General features: G+C 39.9%; 2 protein-coding genes across 2 annotated transcripts; both read right to left on the bottom strand.

Annotated features, from left to right (window-relative positions):
* Nucleotides 1-50: 50 nt before the first annotated feature.
* On the bottom strand, nt 51-11,875 carry LOC110827194 (phospholipase A1 member A). The gene is made up of 10 exons (XM_022058664.2): nt 11,344-11,875; nt 9,357-9,582; nt 3,296-3,412; nt 2,101-2,372; nt 1,748-1,985; nt 1,404-1,634; nt 1,016-1,270; nt 814-928; nt 545-739; nt 51-223 (listed from the first exon to the last, which is right to left on the bottom strand). Exons 2-10 carry the CDS (start codon nt 9,439-9,441, stop codon nt 124-126), a joined length of 1,608 nt encoding a protein of 535 aa, XP_021914356.1. The 5' UTR covers nt 9,442-9,582; nt 11,344-11,875; the 3' UTR covers nt 51-123.
* A 1,540-nt stretch (nt 11,876-13,415) lies between these two features.
* Nucleotides 13,416-23,967, bottom strand: Gp93 (heat shock protein 90 Gp93). Its single transcript, XM_022061214.2, has 15 exons — nt 23,805-23,967; nt 23,424-23,513; nt 22,845-23,005; nt 22,354-22,470; nt 21,769-21,970; nt 21,036-21,165; nt 20,035-20,146; nt 19,219-19,427; nt 18,160-18,349; nt 17,636-17,779; nt 17,259-17,522; nt 16,629-16,874; nt 16,219-16,489; nt 15,649-15,749; nt 13,416-14,599 (listed from the first exon to the last, which is right to left on the bottom strand). The coding sequence occupies exons 1-15, from the start codon at nt 23,848-23,850 to the stop codon at nt 14,477-14,479; spliced, it is 2,406 nt and encodes an 801-aa protein (XP_021916906.1). The 5' UTR covers nt 23,851-23,967; the 3' UTR covers nt 13,416-14,476.
* Between the last annotated feature and the right edge of the window lie 563 nt (nt 23,968-24,530).

Raw genomic sequence — 24,530 nt, 5'->3', positions numbered from 1 at the left:
ATTTCTTTACAGACTGACGCAAAACGTACTGGAATTAAACATTTCAGTAATAAACTTTCGATTCCTTTATTCCGTGGTTCAAAATTATATTTTTTTTTTATCGAAGACGTTTCTGAGTCTACGTTACAATGAGCATGGTGTCTGATGCAACTGAACTGTTATGTTGTCCGACGATGTTCCAATTTTGTCCTCCAGCAGCAAGTTTTTCCCGCAGTGTTGCCAACTGTAACAAAACGTAACCAAAGTTAAATAAATTCTCCAACTTTATATTTATATGTGACAACTTAAAGGCGATCTCGTTCAACAGAGCTGGCAAATATTAAGTATGCATGAAAGAGAGCACTTATCTATTGAATAAATAAGCAACTTTGTTGCTCCGTGGTTCGGAAGCCGCTCAGCTGTTTCAAAATTCCCCTATTTTGTTATATCCGAAGGTTCAGGTGAAGCCAGTCGACAGTAGAACACCGGATTTTTTAAGATTCATTTTAATATTATCCTAAACCGAATGTAGAAAATACAAATGACCACGGTAAGGGAGCCTTACCTGTTACCGTGGTGATCCATAAGCGAGATGCGGTCCAGGAAGAGATGCTGTGGCCCCCCAATGCGCGTCATCCCCCCTGAAGGGGTAAATGTGATTGTCGCCCTCACGCTGGGGGTGTTTCGGGCGCTCACAGCTCCGGGCAGTGCTGCCACCACAGCAGACACCTCGCGACCGCCTTCAATCGCCACCCGCGACCTACAGCAGACGAGAACGTCGTCACTGTCCGGCTGAAACAGCTTTTGTTGACGCGCCTCTGAACCCATACTTACGGGAGGGTGAGGGTGAAGTCTGTAGTGGTAGCCCTGTGGTACACTCTCATCTGAAGAACGCCCCGCGTTAGCAGAGTCCGGGGCGAAATCCACACCGAGGCTTTCAGCTGCTGACCTGCGGACAAAAGGTTTCGAGGACATACTCAGGCATTCCACGCGCAATTTCTCGAGGCCTCGGAAAGCAATGCGTTGTTGCACTCACCACAATACGGCCCGGTGGGTCTGGTCACCAAGTAGAGGGCACCGCGAGCCGTCCCCATCTGCCCCATGACCCCACAGGTTGAGACGCCGTCGTCACATGACCGGAAGCAGTTCCCGTGCAGAAAGTCCTGTCGGAAATCTCGTAGTCCTGGGCAAGGAAATCCCAGGAACTGGCACTGCTCTGACGTAAGAGTCTCCAGGAAGATATTCCAGGCCCGGCCGTGGCTGCACACCTCTGACGAGTTCGCGTTCTGATCTGCAGGGTAGACAATAATCATCTACCAGGCCGGTTCTTACACGATATTCGGAGCATTTCTACGTATGGAAATTTATTCCGGTTTCACGAAAACGGCACCGGAGTATGGAGGCGTGGAGTCAAGGGCACTAACTTATCCTGAAGGCCAGGGCGCCGATGTAGCTGTCTCGGCAACCGGGCTGGTCCACGCCGCCGTTCGGGAAGAAGTCGACGTGTCCGACGGGAGCCAGGAGTCCGAAGCCGTCAGACCAGACGCGACTGCCGTCCGTGTGGATGACCTCCACGTAATCCGCGTCGGTGTGGTCCAAACGGCGATACGCGGGTAGCGTCCATGACTCGAACAGGAAGGACGCCGGGTCCAGTCCTCGAGGAGAAACAACGCACGATAATTTCTGAACTCTACCGTGGACATCTTCAATCATTAACAGAGTGAGGACCTCACAGACCTCAAAACTGTTTCACCAAGAGACGTCTTACCGGTGATCCTGCCAAGTTTCATGTTATTGCTCTTAAACGTCTCTCCAATGAAGCCTGCAACCTGCGCACCGAGGCTGAACCCAATCACGTGAATATCGGAGGGGCGTGTCCCCATGGACGCCATGGATATCAGCGTCCTGCCGGCCTGACGCCCTACGAGCTCAGCGTTGGACGCGGACCTCAGGTACGAGCCGCTGGACGCCAGTTGCCAGTTCACCAGGACCACGGCGACGTCTTCCTGGGGGCACAAAGCAGGTCCTATGCCGATGAATACACGGTAATAGCTCAGCGCAGAGAGGGAATTAGCGATGGTTTCACATTAGGAAACACCGGAATATTGAAACAACGTTTACCGCTTTCAAGATGGCATCCTTGGCGGCCATGATGTAGGGCGACTTGAACCGACCCCTGTAGCCGTGAACTATCACTTTGATGGGCAGTCCAGGATCGAACACAGAGCCTTCTAGAGATCTCTTGTCGTAGGTGACGAGCTGCGTTGCGGAGTCAACGGGTTCCGGGCTTCGACGAGTGCAGATCCACAGCTCCGTCTGGAGAATTCGCGGGTCATCTGGCACCCGACGCACGTGGGACAGCAGACCCCGGACGTGGAAACAGCCCAGCGCCTCTGCGGTTCAGACAGACGCGTGTATAAGCGACCTGTCAGCTTCGAGGAATGGAACCAAGGGCCCTAAGGGCCAGAGATAACTTTTTGTACCGTGTACTTTAACCTTTAATAACTACTTACATTGCCCACAGCGTTTTTTATGGTTTTTGTACGATTCTCGCGACAAACAGCGATAATTTCCTTAAACAGCGTTAACCATTTGATTTTTGTAATGGTGAAGAGTTGTGTTTTCTTCGCGGTACGGACTGAATCCTTATATAATATGATTTTCGATCTTTGTAATGGTTAAGAGTTGTGTTTTCTTCGCGGTACGGTCTGGATTCTTAAATACTATTTGGATTAACTTCGGGATTCAGAGCATTAAAAATATGGTTTCATCAGTACAGTTTTCCGTAACTGATTTGTTCTGCCCGGAACTCCGTGTTCCGGACAGAAGTCGTTAACCCTGTTTCTCATGCCGCCAACGAAATGTCTAGGTAATCGAAGTTCATCATTCAACAACAGCGTGCAATTTATCTTCCGCGTTATCTAATCCTGCTCCAGTCAGAATTATTATTACAGACTCGACTGACTGCTTTCGTCTGCAGTCAGGTACGAACTATGAGAAAAATTGGTGCACTGCAAATCATACGGAGATTATTATTAATGCAGACATTTGCCTTTCTTTATATTTTCGTCTTTAGATGGCCTCATAATATTTCACGGCAACTTGAATATGATTCTCTCACAGCCACCGACTCCAACAATCTTTAGCGTGTTCACAAAAAGGAATTCTGTCTTATGTAATGATCTTCGTAATGGTGATTTATTGTGTTTTCTTCGCGGTACGGACTGAATTTTTAAATACCATTTAGAAGAGCTTCGAGCCCTGTCTCTTGTACGCAAAACTCTGGGTTTTGTTGAAGAAATTAACTTTCTCTTACCATAGCAAATTGATTTCCTTCCTAATCGCTGGAAATGAACTATTCTGCTCAGAAGATCGTCCCATAATCGCTGTTCTGGGTTAATCCACGATACAATAGTCTGCAGTAAGCTGGCTTCTGTAATAAAACATCGCAACATGAACTGAACACTTTTGCAAAAAAAAAAAAAAAAAAAAAAAAAAATCAAAATACTTCTGGATGGTCAGGAAGACGGGTCTTGTAATTAATTAAAATAAACACACGTTACGCGTAACACGCAACTTTGTGTGAGTGAAAGACGAACATTACTGTCCACTGTAACAAGACAAATGTGCGTGCGTGCGTGCGTGTCTACAGTAAGAAATCGTAAATATAATCCAATTCTTTTTCGATTTAATAGCTGATAAATAGGAAATATATGCGCCCTGAGGCTGACTGATGTATAAAATATACGACACAAGAATTCAATTAAGTTATGATACAAATTAATTTGAAATTACGCAGTTCGTGCTAATTTTATTATAAAAAAACATACGCCATGATATAATTATTACTAATAAAGTAAGGCTTTAATAAATTATTTTTAAAAAATCTAATTGGTATCAACTCTAATCAAAATCCGGTCTTTTTAACTTTTTAATTCTGACAAGGTCGAAGGCGGAGAAATTAGTTGTTCCGCTGATGCAATGATTTCACAGGTTTCAGGTCATCAAAATCAGTTCGTGAGGTCAAACAGACATTGTCTAGCATGGCAGTTAAATACGGAGATTTAAGGAGAGAAAAAACACAAGAAATCAAAGTCTTGAATGGAAAATGCAAGCTACCAACTGACTATTATGTATGTGGAATTACGTATACGCCAAAAGAAAGTAATTTCTTCCTTCTCTACTTGTGTTGACATTAATAAAACCTGCAAAAGAATTAGCATCTCCGGAAAAAGTCTAATGGAGCAGCTTTATAGGGATGATACTGGTTATGGATTTAACATTTTTAAACAGAATAATCTGTGGACTCAGAGCCGAAATAAGTTCAAAATCTTTTGAGATGTCTTCTGTCATAACGGCCTCTCACGGTCTTGGATTTCCAGAACAGTGAATCATTCACAATTATTTTCCTATTCAACGCCATGATAAGTCACAGAGATCGCAAATGTTGAAACGAAAGATAAGGACCTAACACGCGAAGACACAGCATTAATTATCAACCGAATTCGTAGACAGGAAGGACGCTTTTGTATTCACAACATCGATCCACATCTCAAGTAACAACTTTCACCGTTTTGCATGTAGAAACTTGAACGAATGGCCTGGCAGAATTCAGCTTAGAATGCTAATTCCATTCTATTAAAACAATTATATCGTACATCAGCAGAGCTTAGGCGTGTCTGACATTTTTCTCCTACGGTCGTAGTCCGTGGGATGTTTCGTGTTTGATCATTATAAATTCCGGCATTGTATTTATGTCATTCGCTTATGATAAATTCGTAAGTCGCAGGCTGTTCGGTCAGCATGCGGTCTGCATTAGTCTATATCACCATCTGCGCACAAATCCGACACCGACACTGACAAGACACCGGCCATTTTAGGGATAAAACATTTGTCAGTCCAATTTCACCGCGAGGCATGTGCCATCTGGTGCGAAAAATATGAACTGACGCGGCCACAACAAAAGAATTCGTAGCGAACGTCGTTTGCTGACTCTGCAAATGTGTCCCCTATTCAAATATGCTGTGACACTATGTAACGTTTAGGTTAATGAAAACTTCTAGATTCCAATTAGCAAAACGAAACAGAGGGCGAAGCACGCACGGGGGCACGATCAAAGTACCGAGCCTTCTGAAGTTCGAAAAAGAAACAAATATCTGACCTAAGTTTCACGACTGGTATGAATTAATATTCTTAAATTTGATTTATTTCTATTAAATTACCTTTCTTAAAGGCATGTCTACAAATTATACATTTTATTCAATATCACTTTCACAATTCAATTTACATCGTACAAATATAGTGTCACTTTAATATTATAAATGTCCAGAAACTACGAAACAAAATTACAGATAGTTTATAAAAAAATTTAACTCGCGTGTTCACCGACATCAATAAATATTGTTTAAATTTAAAGATATTTTCTAGCGTCCGCGGTACCTGCCCCAAAGCCCCCCCCCCTAACTAGTTTAGCAGCTAAAGTGAATGTCTCGTAGATAAATAAAAGAAAGTTGGTTAATTCTATTGTTGTTACGAGGAAGGAAAATTGTGGACCTCATTAAAATTATGTATTAGATGTGGGTTAGCTTTCTGTGATCGAGTTGGTAACTTTAAAAAAATGAATTTTTTTTTTGTTAAAGACAAATTGAAAGATCGCAGATAAGTACCGACAATCTGCAAGTCTTATTACAAGAATGAAAAATTGCAGAACATTAAATCATAGAAACTGAGAAAGATATCAAATTCGACAATCGACTGAATGAATCCATCTAACAGTAAGAAAATTATTGGATGTTCTGACCGTGAAGAAGGCGAAACATCTCGAAGACCTAATTAAAAATCACGAGGAACCCTGCTGTGTGAGTTTATCTGAAGGACGTAGATGTGGGTCCGAATTCAGGGCAGTCCAGCTGAATACATGGTGGACAAAAATGGCTCTGGGACACGTTTATATGTGACTCGTTCGGCTTTTGTCTGTTAGTGTCGCGTTCACTCGTTATGTGGGGGAACAGCTATGGCGTCGAAGTGACAGGTTACAGTACGTCACACATAGTCACGTTTTGTCACGATTGGTCACGCTGAAACACACTTTTAAAATCTTCTTCGTATTTAAACACTTAAGGTGTCCAATCGTCACGCTTTCAAAGGTCACTCCTAGTCACGCTTTGTCACTAATATACATAATCGAAGATATTGGAGTGGACAGCAGCAGGGGTGGTGATGAATCGAGTGATGTGTCTGAAATCGAAGGTCTGAGAGGACCGAAGAATTGTGAAGAAGATAAGACTCTCTAAGACTCTCTGCGGTCTTAATTTTCTAGTGAAATCGACTTCCTTTGTTACATATCTTGGTGATATTTTATTTGGAGTGTACTGTACACGCCATCCCTTCCAGAAATCTTCTGGTAAGTGACTCGCTCTGAGGTTCCAATTCACAAAGTTCAGAGGCCAAAAACGCTGGAACGCGGTATAAGAACCTCGTTCGGGCACAGATAATCCTGACTGCGAGCGTGTCATCTTTATATGAGAGAAATATCGTGAGATTATTTCGCTGAAATAGACTGCGATGTCTTAAAAGTAATTCCGTCTAGTTCACAGCAAACTATTTTCTTACTTTCATAACCTCTGCAGCCAATAAACACTTAATACGTTAAGTGAGACACAATCAATCACAACAAAAATGTCTTGTAGCTTCAGAGTCTAACTCGCCTGCATTTAAACACGTCTTAAGTTTAAGTTAAAAAGTTGGCTTCGTAGAGCCACGGGGAGGGTTTCCATGTCGCAGGCCGGGGTCACGCCCTGTGTCATATACCCACATTTGACAATGACGGCAGCCAAATGAAATTTGTCCAACCCTAATATGATTATATATACTGTACGAGATAAGTCGGGCGTGGCATACGGATGGTATTTTCAATTGTATTCAATGCAGAAAAGCTTAAGAGCTTACAATTATGCTGTTCTGCTGTGACTCTACGAATGTCGATATTGATCTTGTTATTAGCGAATAGCAGCTTATCATGTCTGAAGTGAGTTAGAGGTAAAGAAACTTACGACTAAATGGAACATCTAGATAACTGTCGAGTCGGCGAAGTCCCAAACAAATCCCCGGCTGGTCATGCCTGTCGCCCCCTTAAGGGAAAACTCAAAACACCGGGGCGGAAATTCGAAAAAAATGTGTTCACGGAGACTAAAACGTGTATCACTGCGCGGTCTTAGCGATCTAAGATCCCATTTCTCCAAAGTCTGGACCCTCTACATCTGATTCAACTCAGAATTTACTCTTAAGTTATAAATCTTCCTACCAGGCAAGGAGACAATAAATGTATATAAAATGTTGATCAAAAATCACAACAGAACGGACCACTTGGAAAAATTCAGGCTTAGATAAGAATGTATGAAGACGGAAATTACTCGTCGCCCTGATGATGGAGAACGCAAGTACCTGTGAAACGTCAGTAAACTTCTATCAACATCCTGAAAGACATACGTGATACTCGTCGCCGTGAGAACCTGAAACATCACCTATAATATTAAAAATAATCTTACAAAAATTTGACAGGAACGAGATGGTTCACTGACAAAGAACAGTGGCGGACTCTTTCGGGGCACGTAACAAATCTTGGGGTCCCAAAAGAAGCTGAGAATTTCTCGAGTCGTTGAGCGCCTAACAGCACGTGAAACAAAAGAAATTACAGTGTTACAAGAACTTACTTACAGCCCCGAATTTCCCGGACTCGTTCATCGTTACAGAAGTTTCAGATGTTCCGGGAAACGAACGTCACTTTGCCCCCAAATTACACAAATCGACACTTCCGTACTTGAGGAATGTGTCCACGCAAAAAGGAGAGCGGAGGCTCGTTTCCTTGGCAACATTTTCAAACCGCAATGTCACTGCGTGTGGTAGGCGAATACCCAAACAGGTTAAAATGATTAAACAATTCGGAAGGGCGTTGTTAGAGCGACCGCCTTACATCGGAGAGCCGCGTCCCCACCCAAGAGAGTTCCAGAAAGAATGCATCAGCCTACGTGTTTCATTCATTGTCTCTTTTAAAGCGGTGATTATAATTCACCTCACGAAAATGCTTCTGCACCAAAAGAGAATAATTTAATTCATGACTTGCAAGGATACGGAAGGAGACGTTAGCGTGCTTAAGCCACGAGATGACGTCATCATTATTAAGCAAATAACCCCTCAGTGGGACTGCAACCAAGCAGTCGCGTGATTCTTTGATTCATTCGCCCTTTGAGAATAAGAGAAATAATTCGGTACAGTTCTGTTGGAGAAAATATCAGCTAAAGCTGTTTCATAAAAAAAATCCATCTTCTTTGCTAACAGTAACAGACAAAACTTTCCAACCACAAACGTCGGAGTATGAAGTAATCACAAATATAAAACAAACACCAAAGATAGATAGCGTTAGACAGATTTTTGAAAACTCGTTCTTTTACACTCCGCCCTATTTGCATCTGCTTAAATTTATTATAAATTCAAAAGGTCACGGCGATACCATATTGGAAAAATTTAAAAAGTCGTATTAATTCGAGTATCAAATAGCATTTCACACAAAAGCTGCACACGTCAGTTGATACTCGACGTAAAATAAAAAAAAAATTGCAGTGTCTCCGTTGAACGTTTAGAGACTCACATCATAATCCAAAAAATGTTCACGTGCCCCGAAAAGGAAAAGGAGAATGTCTTATGCATATTCAATGACAAGGTTTAGTAATCACATCAGACGTACGAATTCTTAAAACCTATAAAACATGTATTTTTTTAGAATGTCAAACGTGTGGGGTCAGAGTTCAGAAATCTGCACAGACCGACTTCTGTCGCCGTCCGCCCAGTCCACGTTCTCTCGAGGAACTACGTTTTCTACCCACGTCGTTCTTCTCAGATTTTTTTTCTTCAAAAGTTTATGCACTGAATTCTTCTAACGGGTTTAGTAAAATGAAAGATTAATTCTGTCAAGTGCATTCTTTGAAATGTGGAATGTGCTGAGTGTCGATGGCTAGAAAAATAACCTAACCTATGGCAAAGTCACTGACTTTCTGCGGCCTAGTAGCGACAACGATGTCACAAGACCGAAACAAACAAACAAACAAACAAACAAACTGTGACTTACGAAGAAAAAGCATCTCTCTTCATTTTTCGATGTAGCATTTCGATACGAGCCGTGTGTGTATTTCGGTTTACTTAGAACCAGCAAATCACTAATGTATCTTAACTTTAAGAGCTGTGGCTTCCGATCAGCCCCACGTCTGAATGTTATGACGTCCTGTCTTAAGCTTCAGAGACGCTAAATTACGCAAATCACAATTCTACAACTTATTGATGAACTCTGTGTTATGTGAGGTTAGAAGCACGACTTTGCTTACCTGTGTTTGATGGGGCGATCCCAGACCAGGAGCAGAAGCTGCTCACGACAGCCAGAACGAAAATGACTCCTTGAATCCTGGCCATAGTCTAATTAGTGTTCTTTACCACACACAAACACTTCGTCACTACCCACTCTTCAACCAGACATTAGTGTACAAACACGAACACTACCCTCACTTCAATTGGACACTAATGAATAAACCAATGTCACCTCCACGTCCAGACCTGTTGACATGTAGCATAGAATTTCTTCACATTCCATAGATCCTTCACAGGTCTAAGCCAGGGATATAGAACATGTCATGTCACAAACACAATACGTGTTTCTAATACAAATATAAATTTCATAATTCTGGCATTAATTTACAGTCAACTATAGTTTTACAGCGAAAATAATTACACAAGGAACATAATCGCTGTTGCTTACATGTTCTTTGAACATTTCCGTCGGAAGGGAATTATGAAATCGTAAAATAAATCTATCAACACGTAAACCATTTTAAGAGTCTAATGGAATATCGTATACCCGTACCTAAAAATGGTACATTTAACACCGGAAATAAATCAATTTGGTACTTCGGTTTTATTTCTATCTGTACCAAAGAAACGGCATTACACGAACATCGCAAAAACTGAAACAAGAATAAAAATGTCTGCCATATTTAATCTGAACGAATAGAACAAAACTGCGTTTTAAAGTTCTGCTATAATTATCAAGTTAATATAATTTTAGAAGATGGCTGTCTTCCGGGTTGTTGCGTCGTGGTAGAAGTTGGAGGATGCAGCAAGGACCTCTGAAACGTTGGAAAACTTCTACTTCAGGCCACACGGAGATAGAACACAAAATAATTTTAGTTCGTATCGATCCAATAAAATAATTCACGAAGCACGTGTTGAACTTAACCGTTGGCCGTACGAGAAGAAGGAACGCAGATATTAATAGAACACGTCATTTTACCCCGGTTACCTTATCAATGTGGCTAATATTTAAGGAATCACAAATTAAAATTAATGAAAAATACGATTTGAATTTACAGTATACGAGGAGTGGCAGATGGAATTTCACTCGTTACTGCAAAGTAGCACATAACATTTGAAGTTCTAAATGTAACCCTGTTTATATGTTGGTTGTTACCGTATTAGACTTAAGATGTCGAAGTATCGATTCGAAGGCCCAACCGTACTAATCATTAGCCCTTGTAATTCAATATTCATGAATAACTTTGCCTCATTAGACTTTACGTTGTAGTAAGCACAGCAACGTTCTGATAAACAGCGCTACGAAATGGTATTAATATCGTAATTGTGTGATTATCTGAAAAGAAAATTTAACGAAAAGTTACGTTTAAAAATAATATGTAATTATTAGTTAACACACAAATATGAAACATAACTGATATAGAATTAAAATGAATTCGAAATGTACTACAGTTTCATTAGATAACTTTATGGTAGATCCAGAGTCATTTTCAACAGTCTACATTTTCCTCATTCAAAGTTACGTCCTTGTTTCATGGAATCTAAATCAATATTTTTAAGTGTGTTCATAAAAGCCTGTACTGAGCCACTAAAATCCAGTTCACACGTGTGTGGTAATTATATGTGTCGCCTGCTTTAACAATCAACAATTCTGTAAGTTGTATTTATGTGTTTCGTATGATATTCACTAGAAACAGCGATCATTTCCTTAAACCAGCGTTAACCAGTCGATTTTTGTAATGGTTAAGTGTCGTGTTTACTTCGCGGTACGAGCTAAATTCTTAAGTATCATTTAGACGACCTTCAGTATTTTTACAGGTTAAGATACAATTTCGGAATTTTCGCCATAACTGTTCATACGTCACCATCCCTTTATGTTTCCGATCAAAAGTTTACTTTTGAGGTTAATGATTGACGTCGGTAAAAATCGTTAAATACATCTAAACTATCCACATCTTAAACACAAATTTTCTGTATAAACATTAATCAGCTCCTTGAATCACTCACAGCGTATGTCTTGAGCTATGTGTCGCACTGATCCTGTCAAGTTGAACGAGCCAAGCACCAAATAAACTATGGCAGCTGAAGGGGAAGGGAGAGACGCTTCCACTGTTGAACTCCGACACAACTTCGGTTATTTTGGTCACGTGTTCACTCAAAACATTTGCCTGTTTACTCAAACGACGTAAACAATGCCGTGGCTTGCACACCATTTTCATAGAAAGAATTTAAGTAAAATACGCGAATCTGAGCAGTGGCAGAATATTCATCACTCAGCGTCGTCATAACAACTGCTGCTTCATATTCTGAATACCCCGGGTTCGAATTCCTGCATGTCACGTGACAGTTTGTGGCATTTCTCAGTACTTCCGGGCAAACTCCTGGTTTCAAAACAAATTTCATATAGGGAGGTCCTGCTTCAAAAACTGACAGTCGCTCACTTGGTCAAGTAATTCACAGCTATTTTACGCACACGAAGGTTAATTGTCTTGTCCATGACAGTCCGCCATTAAAGATGCACACATACCAACATTACATCGTGAAATTTTAAATCCTCGTGATGATGAGTTTAAAGATGGCTTCATTTTGGGATATTATGCCATGTAGTTCGTTTGATAAGTCACATTAATATTATTCGTTGATGGACTCTAATGTATACCAATCTAGAACGTTATTCATACTCAACATAGAATTGCACTGTAAGGGTTACAGAGTTTTTACTACTGTTTCTTGCTACTTACTGAAACAAATGACAACTGAATCAGTCATTTCCAGCTCCAAGCAAGTCGACCTTTTTGAGATAAATGAGCTGCTGCAAATGAATCATTTCCCAAAAGAGTAACATGTTTCGGTTTTGACCACACAGCAAAAAGAGTGACAGTGTTCCTTCAATATTGGGCGGGCACTTGTAAAAACACGAGTCCAAACATAATTATAACTTCGGCTTTCAGTAATGGACACAGATGGCTTTTTTCAAAAAACTAAATACTTGCAAATAATTTTTGAAGGAAAATAAATCGTACATACCATAAACAGTGTGTTTGCTACATGCTCTTCTTTAGTTTTCCCAAAAGTGAGTTTTGTAGACTCATGTGGCTTTGCAAATGGCCGATTCGATATTAAGGACACTTCATGCGATGTAAAGATCACAAGTACAAATTTGTTTACTTTTCTCACAAATACAGCGTCTGGCAAACATTTACTCGTGTTTATTGCTTGAATAATTAGGCCTGGGGCAATAAATGAAACTTGCCTGCATCTGCAAGAGTAAAGCTGTCGCGCTACACACCACATAGGCACTTGGGCAGGAGGTGGCAGAGCTCCTACTCATTCTTAACCTCAGAACTTGATGCGGATGAGAGGTCAGCGTCACATTCCGGCCGCGCTTTACTCACCTGGAAAGGACCCGCTGGATAGGAGGCTGGGTGGGCCCCGCAGCCGGTCTGGACGCAGAGGCTAGAGGAAAGATCCTCTGCCCGTCGGGGATCGAACCCCGGTCATCCAGCCCGTAGCTAGTCACTATACTGACTGAGCTACTACTAATGTAATATTTCAATAAAATATGTAAAGTACGAGCCTCTGAAGTTCAGAGCACATTTGACCTGAGACTGTGGCCAGCGTGCCACACATCACCTGTCAGTGCGTGTCGGCTGCCGCTACCGCCACCAGGCACAATCTAACACGCAAGAGACACCTGCGTCATTAATTCGGTTACTTATATACATAATACGCAATGCACTTGCATGAGACTGTTTCTGAAGAAAGCCTCGTATATTATGAACAGAATTCAAAACCTCAAGAGATGATTTGGTAATTGCAGGCGTTATTCTCATTTCCTTTATACTTCAGCTACAGGTTACATCTCTAGACCACTGAAACCCCTGAACGTCGTCATCGAGAGGGTCCGTCTTTCACAAATTCCGACAAAATCCTTTCAGACACGGCAGTTGTTGGTGGAACTGCGAGGACACAGACACTCTTATTGCGCTTAAAACGTCACTCCTACAATTTCCTTGGTGACGTCCTTTAGTGGATAGCGCGTAGTGTGGAAGTACGTGATGTAAGACGATAAGAATCAATTTTAAATTGGAAAAAGAAATTTATTCACATTTTAATGACATTCAGAACAACCCTCACAAATTAAGAGTCAGACTCGCACTTGTTAATGTAGCAAACTTATGCTCCGTTAAACACGCCATTCTTCATTCAGACTTATCAACAGAATTGTTCAAATTTGCTTGTCCCAGACCGAGACGAAAAATAGGTACACATGCAGAAAAAAATAAATGTCACGTGAAGACAAAATTTCCTAACTTGCATTGTCCGTATTTGGCAACGAACAGACGCAGGGAATTAATCAGCATCGTCTTATTCATAAATAAAGTACACAAGTGTTGACGTCCTTCCAGTGACGTCATTATGTAGGTACGGTATTTCGTTTCATTTTCATTTACGTTAAATGTGTTGGAAATATACTATAAATATTGACTACAACTTTATTACCTCTGATTACCTTTGACCCAGGCTTCACAGAAATGAAGAAACAAAAGCCTAATGCAAAGTAACCTCTTTCTTGTTCCTGCTTCTGCCGACGACCGAGTAACATCAAATGAAAACAGCTTTGTTATGAATTGTGAACAACTATTATTAGCATGAGAAATTTCAAACATTTAACAACTGAAAACAGCAGCAATTTTGGCAACTGCGCATTCTCCGAAAGATTAAATCGTGATAATCAACTCCCAACTCTACACAAACATTAATTCAAAAAACTGCAAATTCACTTCATGTTTTGGCGATTTATAGTTAAGACAGATGAAACTAGACGGAACGTTTCTCAACAAAAGAAGCAGACGCAACTTAAGTGAGACGTACTGTACTGCAGTTTGTTCACGGACTATAAAAACATATGCAGCGGACCCCATATTGTCAATTCTCAGTTTCAGATTCCAGACGTACGCCTTGACAAACTGACATTTAATTCACGTCAATGTCCTGTATAAAATGCACTTCACGTTCATTCTGTTCCGCTGGAACTCAGAGGTAACGTGTATATGGCCATATCACAATAACACAAGTCTTCTGATTGTTCTATTAGCGCAACACAGTATTTCAGAACTTACTGATTGCCCTCTACATCTTACAGTTCTTCATGGGCCGCAAAATCGTCGTCGTCGTCATCATCATCGTCTTTTTCTGCATCGACGTCATCATCTTCTGGCTTAGTCTCCTCTTCTTCTACTTCCTGCTCCTCCTCCTCGGGCTATAAAAAACAAAAAAATCAATGTGAAATATAAAATACATAAATGTATGTACTTATCGAACTTGCAATAACTCTCTCTCCTTTCTTAGTCATAATCTTCTTCTACCCGCGTGTGTCAAGGTTTCTCTATACTTAATCTATTAGACATTCGGTAGGACTCATTGGACGAGTGATCATCCAGATTAACATTTACAAAAAATCTGAGAAGCATCTAACTTTCAAAATCTTGCAGCAAAATCCTGCTCTCTTATTTAAGGGATTTCGTCACTAACTGTTCAATTTTTAAGATATCTCCCAATTTTCTGGGTTAAATTCCCTCAATTTAAGATTCTGCTAGTTCGGTCCTGAAATCAAGCTCTCGAGCGAAACATCTGTAGATTCCGCTACATATCTGTGCATACGATAGTATTTCTACAGCAGAATTTTAACAAAAATTTCAGTAACCGTTTTGAAGTGCTTCTCACATTTCCCGTAACAGTACCGATGAAAACAACTCATCACAGTAATTTCTGATACGGATTTTTACCTTACTCCACGTTGCGTTAAAAAATTCCCATGTCAAAGCAGTTTTCAGAATGCCACATCCGAGTGTTCTCCTAATTCTTACATCGTATTACACAGGTGTCACATGACCGTGAACTTAAATAACACTTAAAGTTGCTTCTTTGGACTTTGGAGCTTCAAAATGCACGTTAAATATTCCTCACTAATTATCTGTAAGTACACGCGCGCCGAGCGCGTGACGACTCGACATTCAGAACTTTCTTTCCACTTGGCGTTTATCCAACAAGCAAGCCCGTCTCTGTTTCTACTATTTGCCGACCAAACCCACGGACAATGACCTGAAAACCATCCAGTATGTTACATCCCGCCTAGCCAATTGTACGTCGTTTGGTATTCTACCTTCTTAATGGATGTTATAGGAATTCTGAACGTCTTTCACTCTGGGATTCTACTTTAATGAAACATTCCACACAGTGACACTGCCATAAAGGATTTCCCAGATTATAAATTCCGATAAAAAAATAAATAAATGTGTCTCGACATACTTGTTCTGCCAAGGAAATGCCTAAAGTTTTCTTCATCATGTGTTCCACGCTCTCCGCAAAATCTGCCGTATCCTTCAGCATGTAGCCTGACCGTAAAGTGGCTGAAAACAAATCCAAATCCAAAACACGTTTCAGAAAAATCTGCTTTGTACTAACAAACAAACTAAGCAGTATACTTCCGTTAAAGAAGTTTCCACATCATTTTAACAGCAACAGGTTTGTAAATATAAACATTTCGTCAATGCTGATAACATTACTAGTCAAATCCCAGTTGAAATGTCGCTGCCAGCTCTGTAATGCGGGCATTAAAAACCGCGCTCCCACACAGTAAAGGTTGAACGGAGAGAAGACTCGCCACACTCTCGCAAGTGTAAGAGTGAAACCGAGTCCTTCCCGACAAACAAAGAACCCTAAATGTTCTGCCTTTATTGTGAGACACAGTTTTTAGAATGTAATAAACAGTTTCATCTTATCTCACCGCCATTTAAATATCACGCACATTCGAGGCTCAAGACAGAGTTTGAAATGACGTGTCTCATCCTCGGAAAGACCCGCATCAATAATTCGTACCTGTTCTAAACATCATAAGTGCTATATCCTTTGCAGTGGGATCGCTAGTATCGTCCTCCACCCGTCTGAGAAGTTCCTTAATGAGAGGATGTCTTGGATTAATCTCGAGAGTTTTCTTCTGATTAAGATAGTAACTTCTCTGTGGGTCATCAGATTTCTGGTGAGCGTTGGAAATTGCTAGTCTTTCCATGTTGCCAGTCCACCCGAACATGCCCGCTATTAGAGCGCAGGGCGAATCTGACAGCCTTTCCGACAAAGTTGCCTTCGAAATCTGAAAACACGCGCGACGGACACTGTTATTACGTATCGAGTTTCAGATGAACAGTAAATGCAGATTTTAAATTCCTCACAGTCTCTCCTGCTAATAATTCACTTTATATTGTAAGAATTCAGCAGACCCTGAGACTCACTTGATCTTTGAGAGCTTCGTCATTGAGCCACGTGGTGAGTGGTTCATATTGTTTCTTTAAGTTCTCAAACTTCTCCTTAGCCTTGCCTCCATCTGCAAGAGTAAAACCTTCCTTGGCAACGTTCTGGAATTTCTTTCCGTCAAACTCGGGAAGAGCAGAGATACAGTATTCGTCCACTGCTTCCGTCAAATACAACACCTCGTAACCTCTCTTTAGCAGTCGCTCCACAAACGGAGAGTTCTCAACCTGTAAAATAAAAATGTAACTTACTTCACAGATCGAAGGCATCGCCAGTCCGTCTCGGAACCAGACGAATCCAACCTACACCCTCCGACATTTCCCGCTTACCACGACAGCAGCTTGTCAATGACGTGTTATTAGTGGCGATAACCTTCTTACAGCTGAACGACAAGGATTTCTTTGAATAGAGCTTCAATGCACTGGTTTCCCCAATGGGGCGAGTGCCTCAAGAAAAATAATGTTATGACATCCACACGCATACAAGCAGTTAAATCTCTGCGGTAATGTACGGCGTCCTTGCATACCTTCCTTTCAAACAATTTTCATATGATTAAAGTTTTAAATCCAGGTCCAACTCATTCCTACGTAATTACAAGACGTGATGCCAACCTCTTTCCTGTTTGATCCAGCAATGTAGTAAATGTAATCCTGCTTATCCTTCATTCTCGAGACATAATCTGACAGACCAGTCAAGCCAGACTGATTTGATGACTGGAACATAAGGAGTTTGGCCAGACGCGTTCTATTTGACGGATCCTCGATCACTCCCAGTTTGATATTAGTCGAGTACTCCTTCCAGAACTTTTCATAATCTGCCTTTTCCATCTTTTTGAACATGTCGAGGGCTTTGCGTACCAGTTTCTTCTTGATGACCTATAATCATTTAAAACACACACTGCATAAACAATCATTAATCAATCAGTTTCATTTACAGTAGTATTAAAATACTGGTCTATTATGACAGCATAAACGCAGAATGAACGAACCTTAATGAGCTTGTGCTGTTGCAGTGTCTCACGAGAAACATTCAGAGGAAGATCGTCAGAATCCACTACTCCTTGTATAAAGCTGAGATAGTTGGGCATCATGTCGTTGAACTCGTCTGTGATGAACACACGTCGCACATACAGCTGAAATGCAGAAGAGATGAAACCAAAGTTTATTAAACCGTAATGCACGAAGATGCAATTAAAAATAAGTAACTTGTACAGAACTTTGCGAAAAACCTAAGAATCTGTGGGAAGGTCTCGTTGCATACAGTTTCAGGATAACACAAGTTCTTCGTATCTATCGCCATTCTCCGTCATTCCGTAAATTGCATGATTCATAAAAGCTGCAAGACTGAAAGGTTCAGTTGTAAAATGTGACATCACTAATAGCTAATAAACAATTAATTAAAGTTGCGTTTAATATCTTACCATACATTCTGTATTACACGTCCTTCGTCAGTTATATGCAGTCAGTCAAATACGTAAATCATCCCCCCCCACCCAAAATTGTAAGACGTTACCTTAATGTTGTCAGTTTTACTGCCATATTTGTTGAAAGTCTCGCCTGGCTGGTTCTGCGGTACAAACAGCACGGATTTAAAAGTCACCTCTCCTTCAGCGACAAAATGAACTTTAGTTAACGGACCATTACGATCCTTTGTCAGCGACTTGTAGAATTCATTGTATTCATCATCACTAATTTCACTTGGCCTGCAAAGATTAAAATTATACTATGTTTACAATACCAAAATAGGATGAATTTTACTCAAATGTTTTCTTTTATAAATCTATCAATGTCTCTTCTTCTTATTACAAATGTAACCAAAACCCAGCATCTGCTGTTGAGGGAATTAACGCCAAGAGTCTGAGAAGTAAACAAGCCCTAGTATATTTATAACATCCTTAAACTGAGTAAATACATTTACAATTATGTACATAAAATCATAAAAGCATGTCTAATACAGAGTGTTCAGCCCTAAATAACAACAAATACAGTCACTAAGCGAATTAAAGAAATTGACACATTTTCAAACAGTGATCTCACAAAGCTTCTCGTAAGCTCGACACATCTCAATACTTGAAGAAGTCTCTCGCCAGGAATCGGCGAGCACCTCGTTGGTAACATTCTGCAGGTCCAACAACTGCTTGAGGCTTGACAACCAAAATTCTGTACACATTTCCCATTTCCTTCGAATGTCCTGCACGCCTCTCTCTCTCAATAACATTCATGTGAACCCAATGACACTTGGTAATTTACATAAGTTGATTCTACTAATAGGCAAAGAATGACTGAGAAATTAATATTTTAAATAAAATCCTCCCAGGAATACTTTAAAATCAAGAGATTCAGAAATGGTAAAAAAAACAGGGATTTGATTCAACCGCCTTACGACAGAGAACAGCAACAGCCTCTTACATTTGTATTCCATAAAAGGCACGGAATTTCTGACTAGCTGAGCAACTATGAGCTTCTGAACGAGGATTTTGTTCCACGGAGTTAGTTATGGATCCACAAAGGTGTTGAAAAGCAATTACGTCATGCCTGAATCAAGCATTTCTTAAAAAAATAAAAAACTTACTTCCTCGTCCATATCGGTTTGCTGTCATTCAGAACCTCCCAGTCCCACACAGTTTTCTCTACTGTCTTGGTCTTCGATTTTTCTTCCTGTTTATCATCCTCAACTTTGGTATCATCATCTTCTTCATCTGTTTCATCAGCCCTCAATTCTGTTTCATCCTTGGTGTCCGCTTCATCATCATCTTCGACAGGCTCTTCTACCTTTACGGTCTGCAAAATGCAGCATTTTTACAACAGTACCGCAAACTACAGCTTTGCTGACTGCATTGTATTTAAATTTCAGGGTGACAGCAATTTTTCTGGAGGGCTACGGGGATAAACCCACTGGGGGCCGTCCACTGTGTAATATTCTGATCCACTTACTGTATTAGTTCAATGGCTAGGACATTGGAATCTTACATTATTAATTAGCAGCCTATGAAATGCACACATTCTCTAAAAAAAATGTGCAAACCTCATAAGGCGGACTTACCACTAAAAATATCTAGAATTTTGAAGTATCATATAAAAAAAAATTATGTGATCAATAGATGTACGTAAAATAAGAAATGCATTTCACTAATTTCACTGAATTTCACCTGAACTGTTTTTGTATCTGGGGATATTTTAAATAAACTTAAAAATTATGTTTTGCTTGAATCGACATGAAAAGCCAAATACGATATTCCTTCAAATGAAGCATGAACATTTTGCGGAGTTTAAACTCAGGGTTCTTTATCTTTACCGAAATTCATCGCAAATCACGCGGCTGTCCGACGAGCTACGGGGTACTGACATGGCGACAATGTAATGATATATTATATGTTCTGAATTATACCTTGCTGTTCCAGAGATAAATGGGGAAATTAATGAACTGGGAGTACTTCATAACAAGATTCTTCAGCGTATCAGTTTCCACGAAATCATACGCCTCTTCCTTCAGATGAAGACTGAAACACAATTCAGTAAAATTAAAACTAAAGCAAGTTAGAAAATGCATAACTAATCTGATGAGTTTCCTACGAATGGTTCTACATTTTCAGTTCAATACAAACATCTTACGCTCTCTATAAATAGTGAAAAACATGTCGGGTGGGTGAGCTACAACCTCCAATATAAAATTTCATCAAAATCTGCGCAACAGTTCTAAAGTTACCAGGTGAAGCAGCACGAGTCACTTTTATTTAATTATCTGGAAATCTGCAAGACTTCAGAAAAAAGTTTACTAAGCATTAAATGTGTTTCACTTTCCCGAACTTTTTTCAGGGCATTTTTCACCTTGACAGGTACTGAGTCTACCTCCAGGAACACAAAGGAAAGCATGTAGGTCCATATGTGAAGTGTCCGCAATTGTCAAAATTTGAATGTGTCAACAAGTGTTAGTAAAACTCCAAAATATCAAAATGAAAATCAGTTTAGCAGTTCTGAAGTTGTTACACGTGGACAGATCGACCGACACGGTGAAGGTGATAGGCACGTATTTCTATCAGCTCAGAAATTACAGACACAAACATCTAAATTAATACAGATTCAAATTAAAGCTTAGGAGGTCACTAATTTATTTTCATTCTTCACATTCATATGCAGCCATGTCAACAGAATCTAAGGTCAAGGTTCAAAGAATACAAAACTTTCCACAGCCGAGGTAAGAATTCACATAATTTCATGTTGTCTCTTAAACTCTTAAGCAGCAACTTTAAAACAACTTAACATCACCATGACGACATGCTTATAATTAGAGACAACCAAATTCACAGACGCATAAATTTTAGTATTTCGCAGAACGGAGGTGAGAGAACATAACCAAAGTGAAATTAATTAAGTTTGTTCCAAGCATACCTGATTTCGGTGCCTCGTTTCAGCGTGTCTCCGCGCGGATCCTCGACGATACTGAAGCCGGACGAGTCCGATTCCCATATATATTGCTTGTCATCATTGTGCTTTGTAGTCACAACCACGCGATCGGCAACTACGCAAAACATATCAGACAATGCTACGCTTACAAAAAATACATCAGCGGCCATTACGACACCTACCCAGGATTAAATTACAATATTTACTCGTGTTCAATACCCGCTTATGACCCGTGATACCCATCACTGTAGTGACTGCATGACTAGATGCCGACTCACAGAACAGGTCAGAGTTTGTTGCTTCACAAACCGTTCAGATCAGCTTCAAAACCCATCCACCTTCCCACCCAATATTGACATTATTTACTTTGTGAAATGCTGACATCCACGATGAAACCACGCGATAATCAAGCGCTTTCATGTCAGATGAGTCCTAAGACGCAATGAAGATGTATTGTATCGAACAAATATAAGTTACATGTCATAAGCGCTTTTAACAGTAAATGATCAATGGCAAAACTCTGGTGTTGTGGTAAAGTGAGGTTTAATCTGCCACGGGAAAATAAATATTAAACTCGTAGAGAACTTTCTTGTAAGAAGAAAACAAGTCACTGGGATTATTTATCTGGATATGTGGCAGAAAATTAAATGAGGGTACAGATTTCAACGAGATGCTTCAGACATACACCATCACATGTTCATCACATCAAACGCCTTACCTAAGAACGAAGAGTAAAATCCAACGCCAAACTGTCCGATCAAGTCGTTCATATCTTGAGCCGACGTTGCCGCGTCCTGCACCTTACTTAAGAAATCTGCCGTTCCGGATTTTGCGATCGTTCCCAAATTATTCACCAGATCAGATTTGGTCATTCCAATTCCAGTGTCAATGATATGCAGTATGTGATTATCTTTATCGGCCTGGAACAAGACATTCGACCAAATGGAACACGATTACTTCACAATGTCATCCATCCGCGCGTTGATCCCAGATGCTATAAAGCGGCAATACGTACAATTCATTCTTTCGGCAACCTGACAGCCACAACTGACCACAGCAGATGGAGCTTCAGTTTGCAAAAAAAAAGATGTTTCAAGATACAAAGATGCTATTTTCTCTTTTGGAAATCTGTCCTCACTTCAATTCAACGAGCTTGGTGCATAGAGTGATCATTAAGCAAAACCATAGGGATAAGTAACAGAACAGCAAACACAAACATATTTATAAAAATGTCATAATAAATAAGCAATTTAACAATTTTAGTACAGCAAAAAAGAGTTTCACCCTAGACACTAGAAATTACCTTTATTTTGATAGACAATTCATCTGTGGCATCCAGAACTGATTTATCAGTAAGTGACAGGATACGAATCTTGTCCAGTGCATCTGAAGCATTTGATATAAGCTCCCTGAGGTAGATCTGAAATGAAGAGATTGTACTATATAACCTCTATTAGGCCCTATTCAGGAAGAATATAACAGCATATTTTACTCTAATTTTACTTGATGACACGCTATTTGCATTTGGCAAAATATGTCCACATAACATTTAAAAATTCAGTTCTTACCTCAAAGAAAACATAATGGTGTTTCATTACAAGGATCGATTGGTTAATGCTGTCTTAAAAATATAAGGCAAAGTTATGGTTTATAACCGATATCCCGCGTGAAATTCGTTAAATGCCGACAAAGATATCAAAGTTAACGTGGTATCAAAATACTATCTGTGGGCATAGCAGGCGTTCCATTAGGGTATTTACACAGTAAAAATACCAATGCTTCTTGGGAACTTACCTCTTTGTTACGATATAAAGAGTTAATAATCAGTTTCATCATCCGGTTTACTTCAGCCTGGAATGCAAACTTCTCTGCTTTATCCCGTAGCTCTTTTATTTGTGCCACATTCAGTCCATCAAGTTTTATGGCTTCTTCCTCCCTTTTCACCACTTCATCATCTGCAATCAGGTGTAACCATGAAATTATATGCAGCCATAAATACACAATCCTGCATTCTACAGAATGTTATAGAATTTGTAGGATTTGTGGTTTTCACAGCGAAGATGGCTGTCATGACTCATTGCCCTGATGTTGGAGGCAGTAAGGACATCTGAAACGTCGATAAACTTCTACCAGACTAAACTGCGCAGCAATCCAGAAGACCGCATTCTCCTAAACTCATAGCAAATAATTTCAATACTTTAAATTATAAAAAGAATGAACATGTATCTGTATTAATCGAGTCACTCATTGTGTTGAATATTTAAGTTTCCTTTTTTCCACTATTTCCCAAACTACTTTTATTTTGCAAGGTATTTTTATGCCTTTAGTAAACAGGATGCAATAAAATTGTGTTAAATGAAACAAAGGGTTTACCAGTTCTAGATCCTTCTCTACTTGATCCAATGTCAACGTCCACAGTTTCTGTCGCTGACTCTGCAGCATCATCATCTGCACGTGAAAATCCTATGAAATAAAACATTAAGATGCAGATTATGCTACATAACACACGTCTTTATTTGCGTCTGTTATTGTCAAATGAAATAACGTGATACAATTTAGAAAGAGTGAAGTAACATTATAACGTGCACTAAATAAACTAAACAAGTGAAAACAATTCTACTGTGGAAAAGAGAGAAATTAATTATACTATACAAAATCATAATAAATTCGAGGTTAGGAAACCGGCTCGTCGATCGCATGTTCGCACTGGAAGGAAACACATAATTCTGAAATAAATCCATGTGAACATCTTACCTGCTATCAAGAGGATACCAAGCACACAAAACAGAAAAACTCTCATTTTTGTACTACACTACTCCACAGTTTAATGAATACTGCTCTTCAATAATTTTATCTGAAGCAATAACCTCTGACAAATGATTCTGCAAGCAGCAACTTACGTATTACATATGCCACGAACCAATAGCACTCCACCACGCGTATGAACTCTACCCAATAAACAGAGTGCACAACATTCTGGATATCCAATCAAAATTAAAAGAGTGGTTGCAGGTTGTCCAACTGGCTACTTCCTATTGGCTAAAATTATGAGGGAAGCTTGAACGCAAATATGACCAAATAGCTATTTTATTTAAACAAATATAGGCCATGGTATGTCCCTTTACATTATAGAGCGTACCATATTCACGGTCCGGCTCCTATAAACTTAGCTCCACCCACTCAATTGGCATAATCATCGTCCTGATGGTGGCAGTATGACCTCTGAAACGTTGGTAAACATCGACCAGACTACACAGTCCAACAACCCAGAAGACAGAAATCTTCGTACTACATTCCTTTAAAAGAGTTGTAACTCTTCGTACAGTTTATAGGAATATATTAGAAAATACACAAACTTCTTAATAGGCATTTCCCTCTCTATTTATGTTTAATGATCAACAATCGATACTCCTTAAATATGTTCATAGTTGTCAGGTTTCAAGAAAGCGAAATTGGTTATGCAAGAAACTTGTTTAATTT

Source organism: Zootermopsis nevadensis, unplaced genomic scaffold (genome assembly GCF_977971745.1).
Source record: "Zootermopsis nevadensis isolate Lab colony 2312 unplaced genomic scaffold, Znev_1.0 Znev_ptg000031l, whole genome shotgun sequence".
Lineage (NCBI taxonomy): Eukaryota > Metazoa > Arthropoda > Insecta > Blattodea > Termopsidae > Zootermopsis > Zootermopsis nevadensis.
This window is presented reverse-complemented; position numbering and strand designations above follow the sequence as displayed.

What these genes read in the sequence shown, in the direction of transcription:
- LOC110827194 (XM_022058664.2), bottom strand. Translation starts at nt 9,441, where the DNA reads ATGGCCAGGATTCAAGGAGTCATTTTCGTTCTGGCTGTCGTGAGCAGC. An exon ending in CGCCCTGGCCTTCAGGATAA is followed by an intron (nt 1,271 to 1,403) that starts GTTAGTGCCCTT and finishes TCTACCCTGCAG; the next exon opens with ATCAGAACGCGAACTCGTCA. An exon ending in GACTTCACCCTCACCCTCCC is followed by an intron (nt 740 to 813) that starts GTAAGTATGGGT and finishes CGTCTGCTGTAG; the next exon opens with GTCGCGGGTGGCGATTGAAG.
- Gp93 (XM_022061214.2), bottom strand. Translation starts at nt 23,850, where the DNA reads ATGAGAGTTTTTCTGTTTTGTGTGCTTGGTATCCTCTTGATAGCAG. An exon ending in AAACGAGGCACCGAAATCAG is followed by an intron (nt 20,147 to 21,035) that starts GTATGCTTGGAA and finishes ATTGTGTTTCAG; the next exon opens with TCTTCATCTGAAGGAAGAGG. An exon ending in ACGAAGCTCTCAAAGATCAA is followed by an intron (nt 16,490 to 16,628) that starts GTGAGTCTCAGG and finishes GCGTGTTTTCAG; the next exon opens with ATTTCGAAGGCAACTTTGTC.